Genomic DNA, 13,556 nt, shown 5'->3' on the forward strand with positions numbered 1-13,556 from the left:
GCGTCTCCCCTGTAAATATAAGGTGCTGAGTTTTGAACTGAAGTGTGTGAGAATATGTGAGTGTGTGCATATGTTTGTAAAATAAATGTTCAGGAGATATCCATCAATTCCTATTTTATTATTTTTTGAAAAATAGATTGTAAGTTTTATAAACTGATTTTTCCCTATTCTCCGAGATGTCAAAAGGATTTTTTTCCTGAGCTCTACAAATATGAAGAATCACACTAACTGAGTTTTTGGTATTGAGCCATTCTTGAATGCCTGGAATAAACCCCACTTGGTTATGATGTATGTCTTAAGGCAACACTGTTTTCTGTTAAAACATTTTACTTTGGATTTCTGTGTCAATATTCATATTTAAAATTATTCTACAATTTTTCAAAATAATTTTTTAAGATTTTCAAATCCATGTTATACTTACTTAACAAAATAAATTTGAAGATTTCCCACTTTCCCTATCTCTGGAATAATTTAAGCTGCATAGTTAAAATTGGGGTTTATCTAATCCTGGTGCATTTTTTATCAGGAAATTCTTTTATTTATGACAATTAGTCTGTTTAGGCTTTCTGTAGTGTACTTAATTTTTCTACAGAATGATTCATTTCATGAAGATTTCCAAATCTAGTTGCATATAATTGAGCAAATGGTCCTTTAGGATTTAATTTACTAAATTTATACTAAATTTTGACTGTCCCCCCTTTCATATCCTTATGTAACCTCTAATGTTTTAATATTTGTACTTTCTCTGTTGATTTTTTTCAAGAAATCAATTTTAAATTAATTCATTTTTATCTTTATTAATCCTATCCTGTGGCTTTTTCTTGTTTACTTTTTCTTCTAGTTTTTATCTGCTTGCTTAATTCATTTTATTTTCTTTTTAATTTTTATTAATACATTCATTTGATGCTAAAAGTTTTCTCCTGGTAACCTTCTTAGATATGCCCACATATTCTAAATTATCATGTATTCATTTTTGCAATATTCAAGAAATTCTTCCATTTTAGTTTATTTTTCCTTTGACCTAACATTTATTTAATAGTGTGCTTTGCAATTTTCAAGTAGAAGGAACATAAAAGTCCCTTTGGGAGCTTTTTTTTTTTATTTTTAGTTTGTTTTTAGAAGTCCTGTTTATTTTATTGCTGTTCTTTGGAATTGACTGAGCTTTTCTTTGTGGGCTAAAATATGGTCAATATTCTTTTTTTTTTTTTTTTTTTTTGACTTTCTTTTTTTTTTTTTTTTTTAATATTATTTTATTAGTTGGAGGCCAATCACTTTACAACATTTCAGTGGGTTTTGTCATACATTGACATGAATCAGCCATATAGTTACACGTATTCCCCATCCCAATCCCCCCTCCCACCTCCCTCCCCACCCGACTCCTCAGGGTCCTCCCAGTGCACCAGGCCCGAGCACCTGACTCATGTATCCCACCTGGGCTGGTGGTCCGTTTCACCATAGATAATATACATGCTGTTCTTTCAAAACATCCCACCCTCACGTTCTCCCCCAGAGTTCAAAAGTCTGTTCTGTACTTCTGTGTCTCTTTTTCTGTTTTGCATATAGGGTTATCGCCACCATCTATCTAAATTCCGTATATATGTGTTAGTATACTGTAATGTTCTTTATCTTTCTGGCTTACTTCACTCTGTATAATGGGCTCCAGTTTCATCCATCTCATTAGAACTGATTCAAATGAATTCTTTTTAACAGCTGAGTAATATTCCATGGTGTATATGTACCACAGCTTCCTTATCCATTCATCTGCTGATGGGCATCTGGGTTGCTTCCATGTCCTGGCTATTATAAACAGTGCTGCAATGAACATTGGGGTGCATGTGTCTCTTTCAGATCTGGATTCCTCAGTGTGTATGCCTAGAAGTGGTATTGCTGGGTCATATGGCAGGAATCCAGATAGGAAAAGAAGAAGTGAAACTCTCGCTGTTTGCAGATGACATGATCCTCTACATAGAAAACCCTAAAGACTCTTCCAGAAAATTATTAGAGCTAATCAATGAATATAGTAAAGTTGCAGGATATAAAATTAACACACAGAAATCCCTTGCATTCCTATACACTAACAATGAAAAAACAGAAAGAGGAATTAAGGAAACAATACCATTCACCATTGCAACAAAAAGAATAAAATACTTAGGAGTATATCTACCTAAAGAAACAAAAGACCTATACATAGAAAACTATAAAACACTGATGAAAGAAATCAAAGAGGACGCAAACAGATGGAGAAACATACCGTGCTCATGGATTGGAAGAATCAATATTATCAAAATGGCTATTCTACCCAAAGCAATCTATAGATTCAATGCAATCCCTATCAAGCTACCAACGGTATTTTTCACAGAACTAGAACAAATAATTTCACAATTTGTATGGAAATACAAAAAACCTCGAATAGCCAAAGTAATCTTGAGAAAGAAGAATGGAACTGGAGGAGTCAATATTCTTTAATGTTGTATCATGTTTCGATAAGAGAGTGTCATGTTGGTCTCATAAATGAGTTAGGAAATATTCCTTCTGCATCAGTTGATCACCGACTCAATGAACTTGAGTTTGAGTAAACTCCAGGAGCTGGTGATGGACAGGGAGGCCTGACGTGCTGCGATTCATGGGGTTGCAAAGAGTCGGACACGACTGAGCAACTCAACTGAACTGAACTGAACTTCCTTAAATGTTTGATAGAATTCAACAGTGAATAATCCACTGGGCCCAATGCTTTCTGTCTGGAAAGTTATTGAATGAATGCATATAAATATATTTGGAAACAGTATAGGTATTATTATTTTCAAAGTTCTGCTAGGGAAATTAAGAACAAGAAAAATAAAACTTTTTATTTTCACTTATTCATTCTCTGATGCTCTTCCTTTCTTGCTAAAAATCTGAGTTGCTGACCTATATGTTTTCCTTATTACTGAAGAACTTCTTTTAACACTTCTTGCAAAGCAGGTCAACTGGCAAAAAAAAACTCCCTGAATTTTTGTTGTCTGAGAAACTCTTTATCTAACCTTCACTTTTGAGGGGTAGTTTTGCAGGATACTGAATTTTAGGTTGGTACACTTTGCTGTTGTTGTTGTTGTTTTCCCTCAACACTAAATATTTCACTACTGTCTCTTGTTTCCAATAGTGTTTTGAGAAGCTGAATATAATACTTATCTTTGCTCTTCTATAGGGACATTTTTGCCTCTGGCATCTCTCTGGACTTTTTAATTTTCTGTACACTGAAAATGATATGCCTACATGTAGGGGTTTTTCATTTATTCTGCTTATTATTCTCTGAACTTCCTGTATCTGTGGCTGTCTGACATTAATTTGCCAAAATCATCAGTCTTTATTATTTCATATATTTCTTCTATTCCTTTCTTCATGATCCTAGAGAACTTCTGTAGTTGTCCTATAGTTCTTAGATACTCTATTCTGTTTGGTTTTTCTTTCAGTAATTTTTCTTTTTGTTACCAGTCTTGCAGGCTTCTTTTGAAGTACTCTCAAGCTCAGAAATTGTTTGCCCAGCAAATTCCCACTTATTCATAAGCCTGTCAAAGGCATTCTTGATTTTGGTTCCAATGTCTTGGATCTCCAACATTTCTTTTCCATCGTTTCCTAGAATTTCCACCTCTCTGCTTACATTGCCCATCTGTCCTTGCAGGCTATCTACCTTATCCATTGGAACCTTTAGCACAGTAATCATGTTTCTTATAAATTCCTGGTTTAACAGTTGTAAGTCTGGTGGATAGACATTATTCTGTTCCTTATCCTCTCTCTGACACAGAAAATTACATTGATATACATAAAGGAAAATTGTAAATGATTATATAAATAAATGTAATTAGATTGCTCCACTTATATACTATACATAAATTATACATGATTACTTATAAATTATACATGATTATATACAAATTATGTATGATTATATATTTATATTCATATATATAACTAATATGTGTGTGTATGTATAGTTACAAAGCAAAGAGACAAATAAGGAGTAGAATTAAGTCTACAGGCAACAAATAAACAGATAAAGATTGAAACGACCTTTCTTGTATCCTTAGGAAAGGAGGGTGGGACAGCATAGCTTCTGTAACTTCATGGTCCTGTAGCAACTTGTTCTGCTGTTTTCACCCATTGGTCAAAGGAAGGACTTTTTGACATGAGATCTCTTGGTTGTCTCCCTGCCCTACTTTTACTTGGCCCTTCTCTATCCTTTGCCCCATCAGTCTTGCTCCATCTGAACTGGATTCCCAACAATTGTCCCTCAGAGGAAGACCTGGTCAACAGAAGAGCCTTACTGGTTAGTTTCACAAGTCTACAGGCCAAGATTGCTGTAGAAACATCCATCCTTATCATACTTCCTTCGTTTCTTTCTAGTTTTAGCTGCCAATTTCACATAGCCCCCCATGATTTCTAGCTAATACTTGTTACCAGTTTCCAAAGATGGCAGAAATCATGCTGTCTTCCCTGTACTTCCTCCTCTTCACTTACTGACACCAGATTTGGGATACCTTGTCACCTAGGTTTTCTTAGGTATTATATTGTCTGTGGGTTTCACGTTTTGCCATCAGCATAGGTCTGTTTTTAATGTAGAGATTCAAAGAGAGTAACAACTATGCTTCTGTAATAACTTCTAACTTCTCCATAAACTTTTAATAATAACAAAGTGGGTATCTCTGAAAATCACTAAAATACAGAAACAAAAATGTCTTCCATATATAGAGTGCACAGTAAGTACCCATAATTATGAATTACAAATAACCAATTAAACACATCAGACATATGCTTACATTTTCTGCAAGAAAATCTATGCTGGGATTATGAAACATTGTCTTTCAGGCAGAGATTAGCCTAAATAAGTATCCTAGGAGACTGAAACAGGCTTTTGAAAAAGTAAGTCTTGCATTTGATTAGAAGATTCTGTAGCTTAAGATATTTCTGGGATCATTTCCAGGAACACATACATAATTTACAGTGACTGACCACTCAATGCTAACAATAATTCTGTTCTCCCAACCTTTATAATAAATGCAGGAGAACCAATTTGAGGGGTAAAAAAAGGCAATCTCTCATTTTCTACCAATGAATATCAAATTCAAGTGCATCTGCATGAAATATATCAGTATCTAAGTTTGATAGTTTAAACATGAAATGAAATCTACAGCTTTGACTCTTTGTTATTATATAAAATTAGAAGTTTATTTTATAAAAGTATGTCCTAAGACTAGTGGTTTCCTTTGAAATTTAATAATCTATTAAATGTTATAAATCACTTACTTCTGCTTCTAAGAAATGAAAACATAAATGATCTATACCCAGGGTCCTCAGACAACTCAGAGCTGCTACATGTAGCTGGGTGTATACATAATTACAAATTCAGGAAGAGAAGGTGCTGTGGATATTACACAGAATTAAGCCCAACTGACAATATAAGAGCAGCATAAACAAATCATTTGAGAAAAACAGTCCATAAGAGGGACTGTTGCAGATAGACTTTGAAGGACAAGCAGTATTTCACCAGCAGGAAAAGTAAACGAAGGACATACAATTCAGTGAGAACAAAGTAAAATGGAGATATGAAAAAAGCAAAATAATACTGACACAGTAGGGAACTGTCAAGTAATCTGAGTAGGGGAGAGAAAAGAGTATTTATGCTGTAAGAACTATAAAAAAAATTTCAGATCAGTTTGCTGGACTTCAATTGCTATTTTAGTCTACACTTGATAAACAATTTCAGTATCTCATTCTAAACACAAATTTTCAGATAAACCAAAAAGGAATAAGGGAGCACAGCAAGAACAAAAGAAATGGCTGAAATGGTCAGTGCCCTAAGTCATCAGTCACAACTAATAACCAAGTAGCCCTTGACGTACATAACTGCAAGTTTTTGCTGAAGCATCAATGATTACAGTATCATATTTGTTTCAGGTACACTAACAGAGTATATTAAATAGAATGTTCTGCCTATGTTCACTGCTAGGATTTGATGGCTTCAGGTCTAACCTTTAGGTCTTTCATCCATTTTGAATTTATTTTGTATATGGAAACATTCTAATTTCATTCTTTTACAAGTAACTGTCCAGTAGTCCCAGCACCACTTTATTGAAGAGACTGTTTTTAATCCATTGTATATTCTTGTCTCATTTGTCATAGACTACTTGACAGTAGGTGCCTGGGTTTATTTCTGGGCTCTTTATTCTGTCCCATAGATCTATGTGTTTCTTCTTATGCCAGTACCATGTTGCTTTGATTACTGCAGCTTTGTAGTATAGTCTGAAGTCAGGAGCATAATACCATCAGCTTTATTCTTCTTTTTCAAAAACTGCTTTGGCAATTCAGGGTTTTTTGTGTTTCCATATACATTTTAGGATTATTTGTTCTAGCTCTGTGATAAATGTCATGGGTATGTGACAGGGATTCACTTCAGTCACTCAGTAGTGTCTGACTCTTTGCGACCCCAAGGACTGCAGCATACCAGGCCCCCCTGTCCATTGCCAACACCCACAGTTTAGCCAAACTCATGCCCATTGAGTTGGTGATACCATCCAACCATCTCATCCTCTGTCGTCCCCTTCTCCTCTGCCATCAATGTTTCCCAGCATCAGGGTCTTTTCAAATGAGTCAGCTCTTCACATCAGGTGGCCAAAGTATTGGAGTTTCAGCTTCAGCATCAGTCCTTCCAATGAATATTTAGGACTGATTTCCTTTAGGATGGACTGGTTGGGTCTCCTTGATGTCCAAGAGACCCTCAAGAGTCTTCTCCAACACCACAGTTCAAAAGCATCAATTCTTCGGCACTCAGCTTTCTTTACAGTCCAACTCTCACATCCATACATGACTACTGGAAAAACCATAGCTTTGACTAGATGGACCTTTGTGGGCAAAGTAATGTCTGTGCTTTTTAATATGCTGTCTAGGTTGGTCACAACTTTTCTTCCAAGGAGCAAGCATCTTTTAATTTCATGGCTGCAGCTACCATCTGCAGTGATTTTGGAGCCCAAGAAAATAAAGTCTGTCACTGTTTCCATTGTTTCCCTATCTATTCACCATGAAGTGATGGGACCAGATGTCATGTAGACTGCTTTAGGTAGTAGAGACATTTACTGATATTATTTCTTCCAATATATGAATGAAATATATTTCCATTTCTTTGTATCATCTTCAGTTTCCTTCAACAGAGTTTTATAGTTTTCATGGCAAAGGTCTTTCACCTCCTTAGTTTATTCCTGAGTATTTTACTCTTTTTGATGCAGTTTTAGACAGGATTGTTCCTGTGTTTTCTGTTTCTGACATTTCATCATTAGCAAATAGTAAGCAGGGCTAGCGTGCTCACTGGGCTCAGGCCGTGGTATGCGATAGGGAAGGTGAAGGAAAGCCGCAGCCGTCTCCGCAGTTTTCAGTCTGCCCTCTCCACCCTGCTTTAGGAGCAAGCTAGTGCATGCCCACAACTCACAAGCAAAGTCCAGGCTTCCCACAGCCCTTCTGTGAGGCCCACCAGCTCTCCAACCAGCAAAGGAGCTCAATTTCCCTCTGCCAGACCCCTGGGCTGGGACACCCAACATGTGGCTGGAGCTGCTCACTCCCCAGGACAAATCTCCACCTTTAAAATCTCTCTATTCCTCCGAGTCCCCTTCCAAAAGCACAGGTCCCAACCTGATCACTTCTCTTCCCTTCTTACAAGATTCCATGTGGCTCTTTCTTACATCTTTGGTTGTACAGGACTCTCTGAGCCAGTTTCTAGTTAGTTTTCAGTGAGAAATGTTCCACATGTAAATGTATTTTTGATGTGCTTGTCGGGAGAGGTGAGCTCCACCTCCTACTCCATCTTGACTGATCTCAATATTAACTGGATGCCTAGCCTATTTCAGTGACGCCTACTCCATGACACACCTACTAGAGAAATCAGGAGAATTCATTTTTAGTACTGGAAATCAGCTCTTATATTAAAGACCAAGGCAACCACAGCCAGTACAGTGAAAAATCAAAACCTAGCTAACTGGCCTGCCTGGTTCTAGCCACTACAAAAATACCAGAAACCACAGGGAAAGTCCTAAATATTATACTCCTGATATGTTTTTTAAAAAGAATATTTTTCACAACTGATATCTAGCACAGTAATTTTCACAAAGAGAATGCTCAATAAACATTTGTCAAATTAAAAATAAATCAAGGCACGGCTATAAAATGCATAATGTTATGTCACCCATTATTGTAATATTAGTAACGTGACTTGGCCCTAAATTATTTTAATAAATCATATATAGACATTGTTCCATTGTTCACAGAATAATCAAAGGGGTACTGTGTCATTAAGAATTGGGGATTCAAATCAAAAGACTGAGGGGTAAGTGTGAAAATTTGCCATTGTCACGGCTGTGGCACCAAGTCACAGGAAGCCTCTGGTCTCATACCTGTCCTCTCTCAGCCATCCACACCCTCAAGTGAACAGTGAACAGAACAACAATAGCTATGCATAACACACCCTTATTGTGACCATCGAATGCAATCATGCATGTCAAATGACTCTGTAAACTAGAAAGTGCTACCCAAAAGATTAATAAGCTGACTTTTCTGGTTGACTGTCTACCTGCAGAGATATCTGCCTTTCCTCTCTTTCCTTTATTCTATACACTCTGATCCATCAGCACTCCCTCTATATCCCCCAAGCATATTCCCTACCCCTCACACAAAGTTTCCTCACCATCATTGCTTCTCATCAGCAGACCCAGAAGTTGCCCTGCAAACTTCTGCAGGCACCTTCCACTGCTCTCCACGCTTTTAATCTTAATCTTTCCACATTCCCTAATCCAGTGGTCCCCAACCTTTTTGGCACCTGGAACTGGTCTGGCAATTTTTCCACCAACGAAGAAGGGGCAGGGATGGTTCAGGTGGTAATGCAGCCAACGGGGAGGGGTAGATGAAGCTTAGCTAGCTCACGCACCACTCACCTCTTGCGGAGAGGCCCAGTTTCCTAAGAGGCCACAGACTGGTCTGTAGACCAGGCGTTGGTGACCCCTGCTCGAATCCACAAAAAAGTCAAATCAATCTTTTAAATATTACATAGAATTGCATTGCTCACCTGATCCAACAGTTTCCTTTCTTACTAGGAAAGAATAACAACTATGGGGTTGGACAATAAGTTTGTCTGGGTTTTCCCATAAGATGTAATGTAAAAATCCAAACCTTTTGGTCAATCCAATACTTACCAAGGGCTAGTAGGCCCTTCACCTCCCCTCACTGGTGGCCCCATTCGTGACACCAGAGGTGCAGTGCCTACTGGTCCTTCCTTCTAGAGACCGTAAGCACATTCCTAATGAAGGGCCCTTGCACTGCCTGGCGCCTCTTTCCAGAATGGTCAGGAACTTACTGCTTCTCCCTTTCTCACTTCATTCAGCTCAAACATCACTGTCTCAGAATGGCCTTCCTTACCTTCTCAGATGAGTCCTTACCTCATCACTCTCCACCCTGTCACTCTGCTTTTCTTCAGAGCCCTTATTGGTTCTGAAATTATTAACATGTGTACTTATCCCCTGGGATATAAACAGCATGAGAGCAAAAAGACTCTGTCTGTTCCTGTTAACAATTGCATCTGAGTTATTTACATGGTTTAGGGGCTCAATTGAAATGCACTTAATGGATAGTGAAAAGACTGCTCAATTCCCTTTAGTTGATGTGTTCTATAGAAAACAGAAGAGTGCCCATAAATAACTTCAATGTCACTAGTAAATCCTGAATGTTTGAATGGCCTGAAAAGGCTTTATCTCACCTTGGAATTCGAAGTGGACTCCAAGAAGCAAAGTCTGTTGCCAAATCCTTCTGCTGCCAAACATAGTTTCTGTTGTTCTTTGTGGATGGTTGCGGTACACTGTAGAACCACTTCATCATCCTGCAAAAGGGATAAAAAGAGAAAAGAAGTGAAATTTGGCATGACTCAGTCTAAATCAGATCTAGAAGATTATTATTTTAGTGCATTTTAAAAATCAGAGAAAAATGAATCTAAGAAATGTCCTTCCAGAAGCCACACAATCAATTCCTACAGCATTTTTATTTACCAAAAAAAGATAACTGGGTAGCAGAAGTCAGAAGAAGTTATTACCATTGACAACAATTAACAGCTTTTTGCAATTGACAGAGGCAACCTGAATAGAAAATGGTAAAAGACAGGATTTCTATGTTAGAGTTCTTACACACTACTTTAAATCATCAAAATTATCAAGAAATGGTCTGACATACTCCTGGAACATCAAGTATCATCAAGAATGGAACAGAGTCTACTAGCAGGTGCACAATCACATTGTTCTAAAACTGACTCAGGAAAACAGGTCAATAACAGAGCTTCTGGGTTCAAATCAACCCAAAAAATCATCTTAGTTCAACCATGCACTGGCAACTTGATCATCTGTGAAATAATCCTGGATTGCTTAAAAATTTACAGAGAGGTGATTTTTTAGTTCAATCCTCTGAGCTCCCACACTTGGTTTCCAATCAATTACGTTCACAGAATTACAGGAAAAACTGTACAAGGGAAGGAAGACCCACAGGATGACGGCACAGGCAATATGAGCACAGCAAGAAGCATGGGCTTCAGAATTCGCAGCAGCTGGGTTCCCATTCCGGTTCTGCCATCGACAAAGTGAGGAGAGAAATGAGATGAACTCACACAGTGACTGACAAGCAAAAGGCCCTACAGCAGCAAGAAATGGGCGATACCATGATCATTTTTTAACAAAATATCTCAGTTTAACAGGTTCTAAGTGACAAATACCTAAGTCTAACCATTTGTATTTTGATATTTCAATCTCAAAGAAACAGTATACCTAACAGAGAAGTAAACAAACAAACACACTTATCAACCCTTTTAATTAGAATGAAGGTGAAAAGGGAATATGAGTACACGCTAGAAGACCCTCACCATGGTAGAATGGTGGAGAAGAGGTAATGTGACAAATATTCAAACGCAGAAAACAAGCCCTTTTGGTTAACCTGAAAACAATGCTATATCAATTGGAAAAGTACAGCTCTAATTTAAAAACCTTTATTAATGCCATGTACTTGCTTTATTTCCTGTGTGGTAGCAGCAGTACCTAATAGCTGGCTCATAGCATGGGTCAAAGCCAGGTCCAATCTCTTAATAATTACTTTCCAACTATCCCCCCAGTGCTCATTAATTTCCAGTGAGCATTCAATGGTTGCATTTCAAAAGTCAATTGCTTAAAAAAAAAAAGCCTTATTTTCATACAATGAGTACATCTAAAGATTACTTCACATTCAGCACGGCTATAATAAAAAATAGTGAAGTATCTTTGTTGCTTATATAATCTGCAAGATCAAAGACACATTGTGTTTGCCAAATAGGTGGTGTTGATAACACAGTGCTGAATCGTGCTGGGGTGCTCAATGCCTTCCCAAATCCCCAGTGCCTTTGCTCTCTTGTCTCACTGCCTCTGTGGAGCGAACTCCAGCATGGAAACTACACTCTTGGGTAAGATAGACTTCTTTGGATACTAGAGGTGATCTAAACACGAGTTAGGGGTCTTCCCTGGTGACCCAGTGGTTAAGTGTCCACCTTCCAATGCAGGGGATACAGGTTTGATCCCTGGTGGGAGAACTAAGATCCCACATGTCACAGGCAACTAAGCCATGTGCTACAATTAGAGAAGCCCGTGCACTAACAAGAAAAGCCTGTGTGCCTCAACAAAGAGTCCACAGAATCAGAAATCTTCAATAAATACCACTTAGTAAGTAATTACGGCAGTGGACTAATTAAAGACGTTTTAGGAATGAGAATAAGAAAATACAGCAAGGTACAGGACAGGTAAGAATAAACAGTGCTACCCAGTAAGCTCCGAAAGAAGAGAAGGCACGTCACATTTACCAAAAATACAGCGAATACCAGTCCTGGCATTAATTTATTTAATCCTCCCAATATTCCAGCAATATACTGATCATTCATACAAACAGTTGAGGAAAACGAGGTTCAAAGTAACTTGTCACTCACAAAGGGCTGATCATACTTATTTCCAAGAATTGGTCATGAAACCTGAAAAGTCCTAGGCCCCACACTGGTTCTAAAGGGTCAAGTGACTTTTACTACTTCTGTTATCTAGAGATGTACTTCTCTACCTTTACCATGCATCCTCTTACTCATGGGTCTTGGGTAGATTCTGTGTTTCTAACAAGAGCTTGAGGATCAGGGAGATTCAGAATGAGTCCCAGAAAGGACTGTGATCCCAGAAAATAGGTGAGAAGTCTTTTATAAGAGTTTGTAGGCAATCAGTAACAGTCGAATGTTAAAATACGTCATGGACTTTGGACAGAACTAGAAATGAGAGATACTCATTAGTATGTGGTACAAACCAACTTATATAAGGGAAAGGAGCAAAGTACTGAACTACTCTATCAAACCAATAAAACCACCTCACTGTGCAGTTTCCTTCCAATTTAGTACCTCGACATTGTGTGATGTAGTGCACAGTCATGAAGTAACACTGAATTTACGGAGCTCCACCACACCAACAAAATAGTCTATGACTACAACTTTCAACCATGATCCAACCTTGATGGATAGAACCTAGCTTGAAACACATATAAGATTATCTCCAGTTTATCTGGGAGCTGATTCTACTTTAATTCCTGTAAGCAAACCATTCCTTTTTGACAAAAAGTAAAATATACTCAGTAGTGATGGACCAAACACCAATTCACAAACACCTGCAAATTCCCTTTAATTAACCCATCATTCATCTCATTGCACTATTTTTCTCCAGAACCACTGAGGTTTGGTAGCCTACTGACTATGCATTTGAAAAGTTTTGACAAGTAGTTTATTTTTAATTATTATAACCAATGTACAATAAATCTGGCTACGGTTGACACACACGTATGTGCATACGATATTGGTACACACACTCACACAAGAAATCTATCCAAAAAGAAAGATTAAACAGTGCCTGATACTGATTGGATCCAGAGAGTTAACACTGCTCAGGTAACAGAACAATAAGGATACATTAAAATATCACTTTGAGGGTCATAAAGCATCTTCTAAATCAGTCTCTGCTACCCAGGCCTTGAGGTCCAGACTGCTAACTTAACTATCATTTCTTGTGTTCATGTTTTGGTTGCACGTGCGATTGGTGTGCCTCAACCTATAAAAACTAAAATCACCCTTCAATACTCATCACCTTTTGGTATACTTTGTTTTTTGAGTTCCAAGTACCTAGGGCAACAGATTTTCATTCAACTCACAAGAAATCACATTGCAGGAAAAAATTCTACAAAAATGAATTGTCCTTCTGTTTTGTTATTTTACTTTTTTAAATTTCAAAGTAGCCTTAGAAGGTACTAATATCTTGCTGTTTCCAGAAATACTTGAACCTACACCAACGCCAAAACAAACATGAAGAAACAAAATTACTAATCTTGTCTTATAAGATTCTGAATAATAAATTGTGAATAAAGAAATTTTTTATAAGAAACTTCATGAACAATTAGATAAATGGCATGGCTTAAGTAAGAGAGACATCCAGCATATTGTCACCAAGTCCAATGAC

The 13,556-nt window shown here is 37.5% G+C and overlaps 1 protein-coding gene across 1 annotated transcript in view; it reads right to left on the reverse strand.

Annotated features, from left to right (window-relative positions):
• Positions 1-13,556, reverse strand: part of RYR2 (ryanodine receptor 2) — an 813,831-nt gene that overhangs the window by 590,225 nt on the left and 210,050 nt on the right. The window contains exon 2 of the mRNA XM_065922240.1: positions 9,770-9,889. Coding sequence (XP_065778312.1) covers positions 9,770-9,889 — 120 coding nt within the window. The remainder of the gene's footprint in view (positions 1-9,769; positions 9,890-13,556) is intronic.

Source organism: Muntiacus reevesi, chromosome 2 (assembly GCF_963930625.1).
Source record: "Muntiacus reevesi chromosome 2, mMunRee1.1, whole genome shotgun sequence".
Classification (NCBI taxonomy): domain Eukaryota; kingdom Metazoa; phylum Chordata; class Mammalia; order Artiodactyla; family Cervidae; genus Muntiacus; species Muntiacus reevesi.